Here is a 16,135-nt window from a genome sequence, read left to right as displayed (position 1 = left end):
TGCTCGTATTAACTCCTGCTAAACGCTTATGGCCTTTTAACGTGTCGGCGTTGTTGCTGATAACGTTCCGATACATGTGTACGTATGTGATGTGAAGTATCTGAACCGGTCCAGCGGAGCAGCACAGATATTGGTCTCTGGCCGCATGCGCTTTCTGGTATGAAGATTCTGTGTGCGTAGATGTCATGCTAGTTCAAGTAGTCATGCAGCATTTCTCAAGCCATTGCCGCTTCCTTCGCCCGCTTTTTATCCTTCTTTGCTTTCTTTTCCTCTTTTCTCTTGGTCTCCTCTGGATCCCGGTGCTTCTTGGTCTTCTTTGATGGCACTTCAGGCGTATCGACACCATTGACATCAGCATGTTTCCTCTTTGGCTTCTTCGAGGGTAGATTGAGTCCATTCGGCATCCCAAGTCCCGCAGTCTCCCGTGGCGCTTCAGTCTCGTCATCTGAATCACCAATAATCCCGGCGTCATTGCCACTAAAGCCAGTGGGAAGGAAGCGCATCTTCAGTCCTGTAACCTGTGGTCGTGGTGCACGGATAGTCGATCGCGTTATCGAAGCGGCCGCTTCTGAACCCGTGTTCTGGTCTGCTTGTTTTGTGCTGAGGTGAGGAAGTCGCACGACCGATCGCAAGCGCAACGTCTGTGATATCCGCGTAGAGACTAGGCAGGTCAGTACAGTCAGTATAAGCAGTATTTGGTGAACGTACCAGGCTCCATGCCGTTCTTGTGAGGCAATAAAACCTCCCGAGTGCCATCTTCGCTCTTTTCTGTCTGAGAAAATCCATAGTCGGTGCCCTTGTGACTTAATATAGCCTCTCCTTTCATAGCTTTGTCCATGGCAACCTCGCTCAGGTCCTTCAAGGAGACACCTGCTGGAGCAGTAATGTGCCATACCTGCTTCCCTTCTAGGTTATCAAACAGTCCTGTCGACTTGGAAATGGTCTTGTCATTCAATGCCACTGGATTGAATCCTTTCGGGGGTACGTAGGCCTGCGTCGGTCGAAAGTCGACTGCATGTGATTGTGATTGCACTGGAAGTGATGGACGTGTTTGAGCTGGTTTGCGTGTTGGTTGCGGCGCGTTGTCAGTGTCTGAGTCGTCACTGGAGGTGTCTGAGCTGCTTGTGCTGTCGCTGTCGCTCGAAGCATCCTTGCCCTTCTCGTTACCCGGAAGCTTCGTCCGTATATCCCTGGTCGGCGCGTCGTCGTCGCTTATCTCTGAGCTCGACAAATCTGCGACGTCCTCTTCTGTTGCGATATGCTTGGATGCTGGTTTCTTGGGTGAAACCTTGGACTTGGATGTGGATTTGGAGGCAGGCGCGTCTTTCTTGCTAGGTTTGGACTTGGTTTTAGGAACGCCATTCACATGGATACCGATGGTGGCTTTCGGCTTCTCGACCTTCTTGGGCTGCGCGGTGCTCTCATTGGGAGAATCATTGTCACTGTCGACAAATTCTTGGCTTAATTGCGCTTTCGATGGGGTGTTCTGAGGTTTTGACTTCTGCTTGGAGCCCGGCAGCGGCACCTTGGTTTTGTGTGTGTCCTTCATGGTGTGTGTGGAGCCATGCTCTTTGCGACCAGAAAGTCGAAGTTCGTAACTTTTTTGCGCCGCGGTCTGGCGCGCTCGGGCGGAGAAGAGCCGCATCGCCACTAGTCCTAATCAAAAGCTAGCGCGCCAAAAATCACTGGCTTGGTCGATGAGATACTGGACAGATGCAGAACACCAGCATCAACATCCAAAGTCAGTATGTCAGGAAAACGGAAGAGAGGAGAAGACGCGACTGCAGCTAGAGTCGTCAGCGAAAAGCCGCTCACTGCGATTGCGGCAGCTCGACTGCGAACGGAAGCCGCAGCTAAAGTCGTGAATACACCCAAAGTCACGCTTGAGCAGATTCCTGTACCAGCAAGTCCATTGCTCAAAGATGGAAACCCGGAACAGGAGGACTCAGATGAAGAGGAACAACCCGTGCCTGTTCAGCGCAATCTCAAACTTTGCAACTGGCGCAACGAACCACAAAACATCCTCTCAGACACCGACACTGAACTCACCGTCAATCTGAACAAGCACGCGACTATCACGTTGATCGGCTGTTTTGACTTGTTGGTTCTGAGAGGTGCCGTCAACATCAATGGTGCCAATATTGGGACAGTCAATCGTGATGGCCAAAAAAACCAAGCTCATCGAGTGTGTGTACCAGCCACGCACCCTATGTCCAAAATCCGCGGACTAGATGGTACAAATCACATAAGTTTCAAGACTTGCAAGACACCTGCATCTTTGGCGCATATTAGTCCAGTGTTTGACGGAATCTGGGATGACTCCAATGATCGATCGTTCCGTGTTGTAAGTGCATCGCTTCTCGTTTACAGCTCACCTTGGCCATTACCGTGTTCTATGAGAACACGATGACTCGTTGAGACTATACAAGAAAACTGACTTTTCTGCTAGGTGACCAACTCAGATGCAGATACGCTTTCCCGACCCTTACGTCCTGAAGTGACACCTGAAGACTGGCTTCGCGCAATTGAGGACTGCGCTAGCAATCCTTCTACCACCGTTGTGACTGGGTTACCTAGCTCGGGCAAATCGACTTTTGCCAGGCGGCTCGTGAATCGCTCTCTCACAGGACTAGGCAAGACCGCTGCATCTGTGCCAGCTGTATGTTGGATGGATCTTGACCCGCAAAAACAAGAGTACGTCCCTGGAGGTCAAGTCTCTCTCGTTGTGGTGAGAGATTTGAATTTGGGTCCGAGTTACACACACCCCTCTGTTGTACCAGAACAGAGAGAAGCGAGCAGGAACGAGGTCGTTCGCGCACATCCAGTCCCTACGAATTTTGCCAATTATGCGGACTATTACCAATCCTGTTTTGAGGATCTTTTCTTGGCATACAGGAATCTTTCTTCTCGAGATTCGTCTCTACCATTAGTTGTCGACATACCCAGCTTTCTCTACTCCTCACATTTCGACTTACTAAACAAGCTGATAGTGAGGATCAAACCGCATAATGTCATACACCTCAGCGATACACGAGCCATCGACACTGAAACAGCGGCAAGGTTGCACTTACTTCAAACATCAACATCGCAATACCACGGCACACTCTATGAGATTACTGCGCAACAGCCCCAGTCGATCCCTATAAGGTCGGACAATGAATTAAGCGCTATGCAGATGCAATCCTACTTCCATCTCAGATCAAGCAGTACGAGCCAGGGCCAGCCCCAACTTCTCAATTGGACGCCAGATCCTCTTTCACAGCTGGTACCCTGGGAGTTTTGCTACGAAGAAACCCTAGAGCGAGAACAGGATGTAGTTGCTTTCGCAATGTACTCTGAGCCAGTCGAGCCATCCTCATTGCTGCATGCATTGAATGGCTCCATCGTGCAAATCATTCAATCCACATCATCTGCCGTTCCTACTTCTAACGGCTCGCTTCCCAAGACACAAAAATTTGGGATTCCATATCTTCCAGAGTCTGAACGTACTGGCATGGTAGAACCACTAGATCCTCGAACGACGAGAATGGTTTGTACAGCGATGATCAGGGGCTTCAACCCTAAGAAGAAGATAGTAGAAGTGTTGGTACCAAAGACTCATGAGCCTCTGTTGTACAATCTGTCGCCCGAGAGGACCATCATTGTCGGTGGATGCTGCGACGTGCCGGAATGGGCATTCTTGGAGGACGCATACGCACAGGAAAGAGGGGTCAAACCAGCAACTACTGTCGATAATATGCCCGTTTGGGTTGAAAAGGCGGACCTCGTAGATGACATGGGATATCTTAGCACTGTACGCAGAGTGAGGAAGTTTCAGACCTGATAAAGTACCTAGGGAAGATTTTATTCCTACTTCTTGATGAGAAACAAATATGATAAGTACCACAATGTCATCCTCAGATCCAAGACTACCTGCACTGGAATTGCTGCTTTAGGTGGTGCTGTTGTATCAACGGATGCGTATTTGACTTTTGCGACATTGACGAGGCTAACGGACAGACGTTGGCAAACACCGATAATGACCTGGACTTGAAAAGGTGGGTGATAGTCACAAAGGAGAAGAAAGTACAGAACAGGGATAGAGACGTCAAGGTCTTTGAGGTCGGTAGTCTCGTTGAAGGAAAGAAACGTAAGTTTTGGCTTTCTTGTTGTTGCGATTTACTGCTTAGTCGCACTACCGTTGTGATATTTACAAGTGGACACAGCCCTGTTCTCCTATCCCCGATTACAAGATCATCTTCGGTGGAGCTGGGGGTCGTCAGCAGATGGAGTGAAAATGATGGATGATGAACTCACGATCGATGATTGGGCACGGCAGGTTGCGCTCGTACTTTGATCCTACAACACCCGTCAGTACAGTCATATCCGCGGCCGATGCGGAAATGTATCCGGGCATGAGCAACGAACCTCCAGGAGCCGTAGGTGGGCGGTAAGGGTCTGGGTGCTTCCACTTCTCGAGCAGGTTCTCCGTCTCCTTGATCAGTTCCTATGCGACTCGTCAGCAGAGTCCCCTATGTAGCCACGATGTGTGTCGAGTTGTAAATTGGATGGCGGTGGTGCAACAGGGAGACGCACCCTCATCTGTCGCGGCTCAGTGACATTTCGCTTGGCCTCGAACAGTTCGCGGATGTACAGGGCCTGTCCGCGCCAGAGGTACCGGTGGACGCTCCAGTCGAGGGCGAGCTTGAGGGACCGCCTGTAGAGGCGTCTGCGGCTGCGTCAGTTTCTGCGCGTAAAAGGCGAGGCGGGCGGGGATTTGGCGTACAGGACGTGTATCTTGGAGCTCATGACGGCGATGGCCCTTCCAGTGCAGGATGTGGCGGAAGGGAGAAACGTGGTTCGTGGCCGCAATGCCTCGCTGTTGTCGCAGATGGCTTGGTGAGGGCAGCGTGAGGTCGCGGGCTTGGCACTTGTGCCTGTGACGGAGGGTGGCTTCCGAGACGTCAGAACCGGTGCCCTGTGCCTGCACCTGCTTCAGTACCGTACAATTGCCTCAGGAGGACTCATATTCAAAACTTCGCTCGCTCGAAGCCGCCCATCGCTCTCGCACGCATTCCTATTTCCTTTTTCCCACTCTTCGCTTGGCTGCCCATCATGTCCGGCCAGCAGTGTCTACGCCGTCTACCGGCGGCCATGCGCTCTGTGCGAGCTTTGCGCGCAAGCCCACGAGCCATTCCTGCCGCGCGCAGCTATTCCGCCATCTCCAAAGCGAACTCGTCTGGTCTCCTCGGTCAAGCCTCAAGGTAATATCAAACACTCTGTGCATCAATATGCCCACCACTGACTGTTTACAGGCGGCCTGGCCAGCTGTCGTCACAACGCCTATGGTCCCTCGACCAGACAAGAAGCTATGCCGACACCATCGTCAAGGTGCCTGAGATGGCCGAGTCGATCACAGAGGGAACCCTGAAGCAGTGGTCAAAACGTGCGTCTGCCTTATTCAAATGGACACATCACCAGCTCACAATATGCAGAGGTCGGCGACTACGTTGAGCAGGATGAAGAGATCGCTACCATTGAGACCGACAAGATCGACGTTGCTGTCAACGCGCCCGAGGCTGGTACCATCAAGGAGTTCCTCGTCAACGAGGAGGACACCGTCACCGTTGGACAGGAAATCGTAAAGCTTGAGGCTGGTGGTGCCCCAGAGGGCGGAAAGAAGGAGGCCAGCGAGCAGCCAAAGGAACCCGCATCTAAGGACCAGGAGACTTCGTCGCAACCCGAAGGCCAGCAAGAGCAGTCTCAGCCAAAGGAGGAGCAATCTGAAGCGCCAAAGGAGGAGTCAAAACCTGAGCCTCCCAAGCAGGAATCCAAGCCCCAACCGCCCAAGCAAGAATCCAAGCCTGCACCACCCAAGAAGGACTCCAAGGCAGAGGAGACTAAGCCGGCCACACCTGGCAGCCGTGAGGAGCGCCGCGTATGTACCCCATGCCCATGGAGATATTTGTACTAACAGCTCGTAGGTCAAGATGAATCGCATGCGCCTTCGTATCGCCGAGCGCTTGAAGCAGTCGCAAAACACCGCCGCCTCGCTGACCACCTTCAACGAGGTTGACATGTCCTCCATCATGGAGTTCCGCAAGCTCTACAAGGACGAGATCCTTAAGAACAAGGGCGTCAAGCTCGGTTTCATGTCCGCCTTCTCACGCGCCTGCATCCTCGCCGCACGCGACGTACCTGCCGTCAACGCTTCCATCGAGGGCCCCGATGGTGGTGACACCATTGTCTACCGCGACTACGTCGACATCTCCGTTGCCGTCGCCACTGAGAAGGGACTCGTCACCCCCGTTGTCAGGAACGCCGAGAGCATGGACATGGTCGGCATCGAGAAGGCCATCGCCGACCTTGGCAAGAAGGCGCGCGACAACAAGCTCACGATTGAGGACATGGCTGGTGGTACCTTCACCATCTCCAACGGCGGTGTCTTTGGCAGTCTGATGGGCACTCCCATTATCAACCTTCCCCAGACCGCTGTGCTTGGTCTGCACGCCATCAAGGAGAAGCCTGTCGCTATCAACGGAAAGGTCGAGATTAGGCCGATGATGTACCTTGCGCTCACATACGACCACCGACTGCTTGACGGAAGGGAAGCTGTCACTTTCCTGGTCAAGGTCAAGGAGTACATTGAGGACCCCAGGAAGATGCTCTTGTAGGCTTCGGTACTGCAGTCTTCTATTTTTGCATATTTTGGTGGATGGGTTATCGGGCGAAAGCGCGGGAACTAGTAGTAGGGTAGGGGAGATGTGGTCGGATGGATCAATGAGACATTTGTACATGCATTGATTGATTCATAACGTGTACATGTGTCGCATGGAAAACCGGGTATATATGAATAGGTGGTTAATTGCATGCTGAGCGTTTCCTCTCTTGCCTTATGCATCAATGTGTCCAGGTTTCAATGTCGCGCCTTTGCGTGGATAGGCAGGAATTGACGCGTAAATTTCCACAAGTGTCGTTGTAGACTTTGTGCCAAATCCCTCAGCATGCCTGTTTTATTCGTATCATGCGCATGTAACCAGATATACACGTATATACACCTCCGGCGTGTCAGTAGTGTGTGGTCGCGTCTGGTGGTCGCGTCTCTCGTATGACGTCATATGAAAACCCCACCACCACCATGGAATTTAATTCTAAAAAGACATCTGGAGAGACTATGGATATGTTATTGGTCGCTCTACAAAGTCTCGAGTGAATTGAGCATGGTGGTGGGTTGTGACAATTTTTTGAATGAGTTGTTGTTCGGTGTTAAATACCAAATTCATCAATGACTACGTTGACATTTTGTGAAATATGAGCAACCAACGAAGAAGCCATGCGAATATAAAACACAAGCAAAAAGCATCCATCGCGAGAAGGACACGTAGTATCATTTGGAAAAAGGTGTAGTTCAAGTAGTATGTGGTTTTTCACCCTTGAGATAACAGCGCAGGTGGCTACATAATCACAAGAAGACACCCGACAGCACGCTCTAACGCATATGCTTCTTGTTTGTAAGCTATCATACATGAAGTGAGATATCAGATACTAGATCCGTCTTACGAGGTGACCATACATAGAAAGTCATGTTCTTGACTGAGATGCACGTACCTACTGGTTGGCGTTGGCAGTACGATAGTATCCAAGCATACTAATATGTAACTTCATGGGCTCGGATAAAAATACAAAGTCTTCTACACAGGTAAGCATTATAAGTTGATAACGTATTATGGACCAAGTCAAAGACATTATGTGGAGGATCTGGGGTACCCCGCTGTGCCGTTTCTGGAGCGGTAATCGCCCAGGTAGTATGATTCGAGACATTTACGTCCAAGTTCGACGCTGGATACCGTGCACATGTGGATTATTATCATCTGCTTTCACGTATGTTCCGAGTTGCAAGAATTACAACTGCACGATTTCTACACGGCACTTCTATGCAGAGTACATTGTCAAAGTTGCGCAATCGCAGACTTGCCGAATGCAACGTTGTCGCACCAGTTGACCGCCTCGAGATCGCGTGCCGCGTGGATCTACCGGTATGAGGAATGGCTGGTGTGAGGCTGATAGCTTCCCGATGTACCTCCACCGCTCAATCTGCAAGCGCCAACTCGCAGACACAGTACAAAACTAAATGCAAACCAAGGCAAAGTCACGGCAAAAGACAAATATTGAAGTGATATGCTCGATTCAGCTCATGAGCTCGCGGTCGTCAATACAACCAGCTAATATACAGCTCTGGTATAAATCCCGTAAAAAGCCGAGAACCCAAACCCAGACCGACTCCCATTATCATTGCAGATGAAAAAGACCCATGAAGTAACCACGCCGTGAAGAAGAAACTCAAATGCAGGACGCGTTTAGAGCTCCTGCGAAGGACCCTTGCCAGGCTTGGCTGTCTTCTTGGGCAGAAGGTCTGAAAATATGTTAGCAACTGATGCGATGCGATTAGACCATGATGCAACGTACTCTGGTGAATGTTGGGGAGGACACCACCCTGGGCGATGGTGACGTGTCCGAGAAGCTTGTTCAACTCCTCGTCGTTCCTGATGGCGAGCTGGAGATGACGGGGAATGATACGGGTCTTCTTGTTGTCGCGGGCAGCGTTACCGGCCAACTCGAGAATCTCAGCAGCGAGGTACTCGAGGACGGCAGCGAGGTAGACGGGGGCACCGGCACCGACACGCTGAGCGTAGTTGCCCTTGCGGAGAAGACGGTGGACACGACCGACGGGGAAAGCGAGACCGGCCTTGGATGAACGGCTAAGGACGAGTTAGCTATGATGCAATGTTGGAGATGCAATGCGAAAAGACGCGTCAATCAAGCAAAAGACGCGTCAAAAAGATGCGAATTGAAACAGAAGAATGCGCAAGGCAAACTCAAGCTCAAGACGCGATGCAGGAGATGGAAACACTTACGATTGAGCGCTGGACTTGGAGCCGCTGGCCTTGCCTCCGGATTTGCCGCCAGTCATTTTGAAGGAGTTTGGTTGGGGTGGGTTATTTGAGAAAGTGGGAGTGGTGAGAGAGATGAGTTGCGTGAGCGGGTTGAGCTGGTTGTGGGCGTGGAGTGTCGAGACGATGGATTGCTTGCTGCTGTTGGGGGGCGGGGCGGTCTTATAAGGACGGCGCTGGACTGTTGTGAGTGCGCGAGATCAACCTGCCCACGCTAGCGCGCGAAAAGGCAGCGACGCCGTCTAGCGCCTGCCGCAAGTCAGCGCAAGATCACTCGCGGGCCTCGCTTAGCTACTAAACTGGCAAGAGCTGCCGCACGGGCCTCCCAGCCGCCTGCTGGATCACAACATGAGAGCGCGCTCCCCATAAGTAGCGCGTCCCCCGCCGTCGACGACCTTTCCCTTCATCCATCGCAAACTCCCACCACGACACTCAGCCAACTCCATCTCACTCAAAGCTTCTGCTTTTAACTCAAATCCACCCTTTTTACCCAACTCCACCAAATCACTCAAAATGCCCCCCAAGGCCCAGAAGACTCCCACCACCGGCGGCAAGGCCCCGGCCGGCAAGGCTCCCGCTGAGAAGAAGGAGGCTGGCAAGAAGACCGCCGCGCCCTCTGGCGACAAGAAGAAGCGCACCAAGACCAGGAAGGAGACCTACTCCTCCTACATCTACAAGGGTAAGTTTGCCATTTGCGCGTCATTGAGCGCGACATCCAGTCTTTGAAGCAATCTGCTTCATCGGTTTCCATTGAGCAAAATTTGCTAACGCGTCTTTGCAGTCCTCAAGCAGGTCCACCCCGACACCGGTATCTCCAACCGCGCCATGAGCATTCTCAACTCTTTCGTCAACGACATCTTCGAGCGTGTTGCCACTGAGGCCTCCAAGCTCGCTGCCTACAACAAGAAGTCCACCATCTCATCGCGCGAGATCCAGACATCGTACGTTCTCCACACTTCCTTTACAATCCATCGCATATACTGACTTCATTCACAGAGTCCGTCTGATCCTGCCTGGTGAGCTTGCCAAGCACGCCGTCTCTGAGGGTACCAAGGCTGTTACCAAGTACTCTTCTTCCACCAAATAGAGTGCTTTCTTTTCGCTGGATGTTTTCTTTGGGTCTTTCTTGTCTATTCCGACAAGTGGTTATGGGGTGCGGTGTTCACGGGTCCTTTGCTAATGTGATCATGGGTCGGTTTGTCTGTCATCGAATCATCTAGTCGTATTCGACTACGAGGTCCATCAGGGTCTGTACATTATACCACAGCAGACGGGAACGAATCAATTCTTTCGAACTTCACACATGACTCAAATTTCTCCAATCATTTCCTGTTCTATTTCTACACTGATTGACCCGCTAATATCCAGCTACCCTTTTCACGAAAGGAACGGTCGAACTTGGTAGCCACCTGTCTACAATACGCACATGGGAAAACGCGCGGAATTCGAGTCGAAGCGCGATATCGACGCGCTCGAGGTCGCGTGTACCGTATTGGGAGATACGCGTCAAAAGCGCGCCTTTCGCAACGCCGCATCCGGAGCAATCGCGTGCTGCACGACTTTGGTTCACATGACGTAGAACTCCATTTTGCGTCAACCGGCCGATTTCACAGTTATGATGATAGACACAGACTTCGCATGGCAATTTTTGGGACTGTCATCATGAGCAAATAACTACCAGAGAACGTGGATTGCACATGGAAACGCGGCATTTACGGATATACATGTGCCAAACCCAAGGAATCCATATCAACAATGCCGAAACTCCAGACATGCATGTACCCGTATGATATCATTGCGAGACCCAAGAGAGAACGCCACCAAGAGAGGGAGAGCAAGCAAGAAGACTACAGTCTACTGTAAGCCATCCTCATCCCAGCTTTCAACTTCGTCAATAGCACCCTCTCTTTCCTGTCCTCGCGGCGCTGGCTCTTTGTCTTGCACGTGAACCACGCTCTTACCTTGCACGCTGCGGACGCCTTCTTTCCAGTTATCGTAGTCTTCCTGCGATGTTATGAGGAATGCAAGGAGCATGGAGGGGTCCATCTCGCGGATCTGAAGACGGCGGATGCGGCGTGTGTGGCAGGTTGCGAGTTCTTCTGCGGAATATGATGCGTTTGATGAAGGAACAATGGTCGTGGATGACGAGGTGGACGTTGCTGAGGCTTCTAGTGTGGAAGATGACGCTCCTGCCTCGCTCTCGGTGGACGATGGAGGAGGGCGGTAGGGTAGGAGTGGGCGTGTGCTGTGGGGGTCGAGGTAGAAGAAGTTGTTCGCCTGCGTGGCTACAAAGTAGTGTGACGCTGATGGTCGGCCACTAGAACAGTCAGTGTAACTACTAATGAAGCATGCGAGATGCTCGTTGCGCCTTACCCTGCAATACCAATACTCTGCTTCATCTGCAGGCTCGCCTTCAGTGCTTCCCAGTATACTGGTGTAATCTTGTCGATGCCCAACCTCGTGCCGACTAGGATTAGTGTAGGCTGCCATTCACCGTCATCCTCCATGGCGATCTCCTTCAGCTTGTCCTCATACACATCAGCGCCATCGCCTGACACGTACACTCTCAGCCCAGCTTCCTTATTCTTGTGCACTAGATCTTGTATGCAACGTGCTGCTGCCGAGGGACCAAACCACTCGCCAGGGTACTTTCCGCATACAGCAGCGCCATGCTCGACGAAGCGATGGATAGAAAAGGGCGCTTTCGGATCGTCGGCAAACATGGAGAGTATCTCTTGATGCTCCTTTGCATCAGGCTTCTCTTGGTATCTCCAGTCCCGCCCGAGACGTAGTATCTGCAGCGCGTTGGCGAGGATGCACTGCCCACTCCTGATCATGCACCCAAAGCCCGTGTCCGATGTGAAGCCAGGTGAGGCGAGGTTCTGCATGCGCACGCGAAAACTCATGGCGCTTGTTGCCTTTGGATCCTGGCTCTTCTGGATGGCCGTGAAGCCAGAGCGGTAGGTCATCCATATGCGCGACTCGAAGTCGTCGAGGAAGGCAGAGGGCCAGTTGCCGTATTGTGCCGGATCCTCGCCATTTGGAGCTTCTCTGCGCTCTGTCTCTTCGATGCTGGTCCTTATCCAGCTTTCATCTTCGTTGCGCTCGGACTGGGGCGTGGGTGTCCCGGCGGATGGGGAGTCAGTAGGCGTAGGCTTGGATGGCGGAGGACGGGGGTCGTAACGTTGGCCCAGCAGCCATATGGGTTCGTTGGAGTCGTTCGTAGGCGGAGGGTCGTAGAAGGTGCGGACGACGTTGCGGGTAACGCGCTCGAAGTCATGCATGATGGCTGCAACTATAGGTGGTGTGGCCAGGGCGACGATGGATGCGGAGGTGATGCGGAGGTGATGCGGAGGTCCGAGATGAGGTTGCCTAGAGCTGGCTACATGCGTTCGTACTTGCCACGACTATTCACACATGCTCACGACACAAAGTTGTTGGAAGAGAGATAGAATAGGAGCACGATGTTGAACTCGCTCAGTTGGTGCAGCGAGCCGCAGAGGTCATATGCGGCTCTACGACCCAAGGTTCCCGCGGGGGAGGGGTCCACGGTGGCTATCACCTGGCTGCCCACGGGTGTCACTTAACATCAATCACGCTTCTGGAATGCGTTGGCGAGAGCATGTACCACGACCAAGTATACCATGCTTCATTCAAGCGCATCAGATTTACTCATTCTGTGATGGATTATCCGCCTGGGGACTTGTTACTGTTCTCTCGGCAAGCTGAGAGCTCCCTACAGCGCGATAACCAGCGGCCCCATCGTCATAAGCTCCGCTGAGCTAACCCTGCGCATCATTACTAGCCCCGCGCCACTCGCGACGAGACATCGAAGAGCGCATCATCTCCAAAAGCTTCCACCGCACTTTCCTTTCCTTTTCACCGCAAACTCTCGTCGCACCGCCATCGTCATGTCGCACGGCAAAAAGGGCAAGAGCAAGGCCAAAGGCGGCTCAGCTAAGAGCACACCGCAGCGCGCGCCTTCCAAACGCCACTCATACCAGTCATGGCCAGTCCATGAAGAGAGTACGTTTGCGCTCCTTTCCAGTCCCCAATGATTGGGTCGTGTTGACCGTTCCTACAGCAGCCGCGTCCAAGTTCTCCCTCAAGGACGAAGCAAAATGGATGTCCAGTCACCGCACCGCTGCGTTTGAGGCTGGCAAGAAATTGCGACACATGCCCATCGAATTCATAAGTGCCGGTCACCTCGAAGGCACGCTGAAGAAACTGGACACGCCTGAAACAGATACTGCCCAGGTCTCGTCTGATCCTGGCGCCGAGTCAAATACACCGTCCTCGCCCTCTTCCACACCCGACAACACAACAGCAATGGCACACATGGCGATCCGCAGCCCCTCGCCTGCGCTCTCCGAGGCTTCATCATCGAGCGCTGATGAGGTGCTGTTCAGAGGTCGTGGAAACCAGTCATCTGCTGCTCCCGTCGCCACCTCATCTACAGAACAGGCACCCAAAGCCACGCCTACCGCCACGCCACAACCCTTCGAAGGCACACCATCACGACCATTACAGTCTACTCCTGCAGTAGAAACACCACCTGTTGAGACGCCTGAGTTCACAACTGCCTCAGCCGTCGATCGTGCATCGGTGATTGTGACAGGCGACGCCCCAGTATCGGTTGAGCTCAGTATTCGAGGCAATGCTGCTTCTCGGCTAGAAGCAGAAGTGGGCTCAGATGCTGACGACGTTGATCAAGACCAATTCGCGAGGCGAAGAGGAGGTAGGCCTGCGTGGGAAGGCAAAACTACCGAATGGCAACACCGAAGCAAGCCCAATGTTGGATGGTTGCCTGATGCTGACCGTCCCGACATGAATGACTATCTGCACGGCGAGGTGAACCCCCGTGACGCAGCTATTGACGACTACATGCAGAACATGGAAGAGTTCGGTCTCACCGAAGACCTGCTGGCTACATCTGGCTTCGCTCGTCGTGAAATGGATCTGGACGCAGGCAGCCACAACGATTGGGAATCGGTGTCTGGAAGTCAAGACGGTGGCAACGATGGAGAGGGCAGCGACAACTGGGATTCAGACATGTTGCAGGATTTCGAAGACATGAGCACCTCATCAGATGTGATGGACAAAGTCGTTCGGATTCTATCAAAGCGCACCCGCAAGAGTGGCCTTCAATATCTCTGCGTGTACGAAAACTCTGTCACGGACGATGCCCGTTGGCTGTCTTACACACATCTCAAGACTGCCGACGAGAAGCGGTTGATCAAAGCTTTCGAGGCAGAGGTCTACGAACGTGAACAGCAGATGCTTTCCAGTAGTGACTCCGAGAATGAAGATGACGACGACGATGACGACGACGACGAAGACGAAGAAGACGAAGAGGAACTCGACGATGAGACTATTGCGAAGATCTTGCAGAAGCAAGAAGAACTTGGCCTCGGTGGCGACGAGGTAATGTTGTATGCTGGCGACGATTTCTTCGACGACTCAGGCCCTGCCAACGACTACTCGTATGGCGCTTACAGCAGACCTAGCAAAAAGAAGGGACGTGGACGAGGTAACAAGGAACCTACTTTCCCCTCGGCCTCTGCTATGGTTGCAGCCCTTGAGATGGATCCATATGGCGGTTTTGACATCATGGACACTGAGCGCCCATCCTTAAAGCCTAAGAAGAAGGGCCGACGTGGCCAGCCACCGCCAGAATTGGATGACTCCAATCTCAACGAACAGCTACAGAGCGCGTGGGCAAATGATAGAGAAAAGAAGCGCCTTAAGAAGGCGGAGCGTGAGGAGCTGCGTCAACAAGGCTTACTAGGTCGTAAGGGTAAAGGTCCCAATCTCAAGGTCAAGTACCAGGGTGGTATTGACATGGAGGACATTGTCGAAGAGCTTCGTGAGTTCTTGGTGGGTGACATGCAGACACTGTCTCTACCGCCCATGGAGGCCTATCGCCGCGCCACCGTCCACCAAGCCGCTTCATTCTTCAATTTGAACTCCCGTTCCCGTGGCGATGGTAACGACAGATTTACTATTCTCTCCAAGACCAATCGCACGCGCATATATACTGATGACGAGTTTGATATTGCGATTGCAAAGAAGGGCTTCCAGAAGCGCCTCAAAGGTCCTCTCTATTCGCAGGGCGGTGGCGGCCGTCCCGGGAAGTTCTCTACTGTCAAACACAAACAGGGAGGTGCACGTTCCCGTCCTCTGCTGGGTTACAAGGACGGTGAGACCGTTGGCGCAAACGCACCAGAGTTGGGCCCGGAAAACAAGGGTCATGCTCTGATGATGAAGATGGGGTGGTCCAAGGGCACTGCTCTCGGTACTGCCGACAACAAGGGAATTTTGCAACCTATTCCGCATACTGTCAAGACCAACAAGGCCGGTTTACAGTGACCTGGCTTTTGTGGTCACAACACGGCTTAAGAACGTTGTTTCTCTTGTAACGTTTGCGAAGTCGTGTTTGATGGGACTTTCCCCTCTACCGTCCCCGGATGCGCAACATCGATTGCGTCTGATGTGGACGTTAGTACCTTGTGTATATCCTTGTATGTATTAGTACTGGCGATCTTTCTGGCGTACGATGGGTTTTTCTTGATACTAGCACAGTCACAAAGGGCGATGGTATTGTATTGCATGGCGGAATACCGGCGTTATCTAGATCCTTCACCACCGCCTGCATACTCATCGCAGCGGTTCATTGTGCAGCTCCCATCTGCAGCTTGCGATACTTCCCACAATTCCACTGAGTTATGTCTTGTCGACAAAGGATCCTGTCGCGACACTGCTTAGCTGGGCATTGAAACTATAGAAAACTCAACAAAAACCAACGATTGCACAACTTTGTCCTTTTCCTGATGAAAGTGATCGTTCTGTGTGATCTCAGTATACCAAAATATGGCTTGAGCAGTTCCGATATTGAATAATGCCCGCAACTTGCTGCAGATATTTACCTGATGTTCGGGGTCGAATTTCTATAATGAAAAGGATCACCAATATCAGAAGAAAATCCAAACATTCAATAACATATGGGATTGGCTCCAGAATCCATTGCGATAGTCATTCATTGGTCTAAATAGTCATTTATTCCATTCAATATGTCCTCGGTACGTTGGAGTGTTTCGTCGTCCTCATCTTGTTGAACCCACTGCTAGGGCGAGCCCATACCAGACTGCCACCTCAAAACAGGAAATAAGACGCAGCTTTGTGTCTGAATGACGCTTGAATATCTC

General features: G+C 52.2%; 8 protein-coding genes across 8 annotated transcripts; 4 read left to right on the top strand and 4 right to left on the bottom strand.

The window, feature by feature from the left end:
- Positions 1–215: 215 nt before the first annotated feature.
- J4E82_000917 (uncharacterized protein) lies at positions 216–1,549 on the bottom strand (the record flags this gene model as incomplete). The annotated part of the gene is made up of 2 exons (XM_051727237.1): positions 216–661; positions 709–1,549. The coding sequence occupies 2 exons, from the start codon at positions 1,547–1,549 to the stop codon at positions 216–218; spliced, it is 1,287 nt and encodes a 428-aa protein (XP_051593044.1).
- A 198-nt stretch (positions 1,550–1,747) lies between these two features.
- On the top strand, positions 1,748–3,823 carry J4E82_000916 (uncharacterized protein; the record flags this gene model as incomplete). Its single annotated transcript, XM_051727236.1, has 2 exons — positions 1,748–2,344; positions 2,450–3,823. 2 exons carry the CDS (start codon positions 1,748–1,750, stop codon positions 3,821–3,823), a joined length of 1,971 nt encoding a protein of 656 aa, XP_051593043.1.
- A 435-nt stretch (positions 3,824–4,258) lies between these two features.
- J4E82_000915 (uncharacterized protein) lies at positions 4,259–4,788 on the bottom strand (the record flags this gene model as incomplete). Its single annotated transcript, XM_051727235.1, has 4 exons — positions 4,259–4,338; positions 4,408–4,486; positions 4,576–4,708; positions 4,766–4,788. The coding sequence occupies 4 exons, from the start codon at positions 4,786–4,788 to the stop codon at positions 4,259–4,261; spliced, it is 315 nt and encodes a 104-aa protein (XP_051593042.1).
- A 306-nt stretch (positions 4,789–5,094) lies between these two features.
- Positions 5,095–6,653, top strand: KGD2 (2-oxoglutarate dehydrogenase complex E2 component; the record flags this gene model as incomplete). Its single annotated transcript, XM_051727234.1, has 4 exons — positions 5,095–5,243; positions 5,295–5,425; positions 5,475–5,917; positions 5,964–6,653. The coding sequence occupies 4 exons, from the start codon at positions 5,095–5,097 to the stop codon at positions 6,651–6,653; spliced, it is 1,413 nt and encodes a 470-aa protein (XP_051593041.1).
- A 1,683-nt stretch (positions 6,654–8,336) lies between these two features.
- On the bottom strand, positions 8,337–8,950 carry HTA1 (histone H2A; the record flags this gene model as incomplete). Its single annotated transcript, XM_051727233.1, has 3 exons — positions 8,337–8,392; positions 8,446–8,738; positions 8,895–8,950. 3 exons carry the CDS (start codon positions 8,948–8,950, stop codon positions 8,337–8,339), a joined length of 405 nt encoding a protein of 134 aa, XP_051593040.1.
- A 493-nt stretch (positions 8,951–9,443) lies between these two features.
- Positions 9,444–10,017, top strand: HTB1 (histone H2B; the record flags this gene model as incomplete). The annotated part of the gene is made up of 3 exons (XM_051727232.1): positions 9,444–9,609; positions 9,712–9,871; positions 9,927–10,017. The coding sequence occupies 3 exons, from the start codon at positions 9,444–9,446 to the stop codon at positions 10,015–10,017; spliced, it is 417 nt and encodes a 138-aa protein (XP_051593039.1).
- Positions 10,018–10,784: 767 nt separating this feature from the next.
- ATG4 (Cysteine protease atg4) lies at positions 10,785–12,214 on the bottom strand (the record flags this gene model as incomplete). The annotated part of the gene is made up of 2 exons (XM_051727231.1): positions 10,785–11,247; positions 11,304–12,214. The coding sequence occupies 2 exons, from the start codon at positions 12,212–12,214 to the stop codon at positions 10,785–10,787; spliced, it is 1,374 nt and encodes a 457-aa protein (XP_051593038.1).
- Positions 12,215–12,841: 627 nt separating this feature from the next.
- J4E82_000910 (uncharacterized protein) lies at positions 12,842–15,299 on the top strand (the record flags this gene model as incomplete). Its single annotated transcript, XM_051727230.1, has 2 exons — positions 12,842–12,956; positions 13,018–15,299. 2 exons carry the CDS (start codon positions 12,842–12,844, stop codon positions 15,297–15,299), a joined length of 2,397 nt encoding a protein of 798 aa, XP_051593037.1.
- Positions 15,300–16,135: the final 836 nt, after the last annotated feature.

The sequence above is a fragment of the Alternaria postmessia genome, assembly GCF_024291825.1.
Source record: "Alternaria postmessia strain BMP 2775 chromosome Unknown scaffold_3, whole genome shotgun sequence".
In the NCBI taxonomy this organism is placed as follows: Eukaryota; Fungi; Ascomycota; class Dothideomycetes; order Pleosporales; family Pleosporaceae; genus Alternaria; species Alternaria postmessia.
The sequence above is the reverse complement of the archived record's forward strand: the minus strand, read 5'-3'. Positions and strand labels throughout refer to the sequence as shown.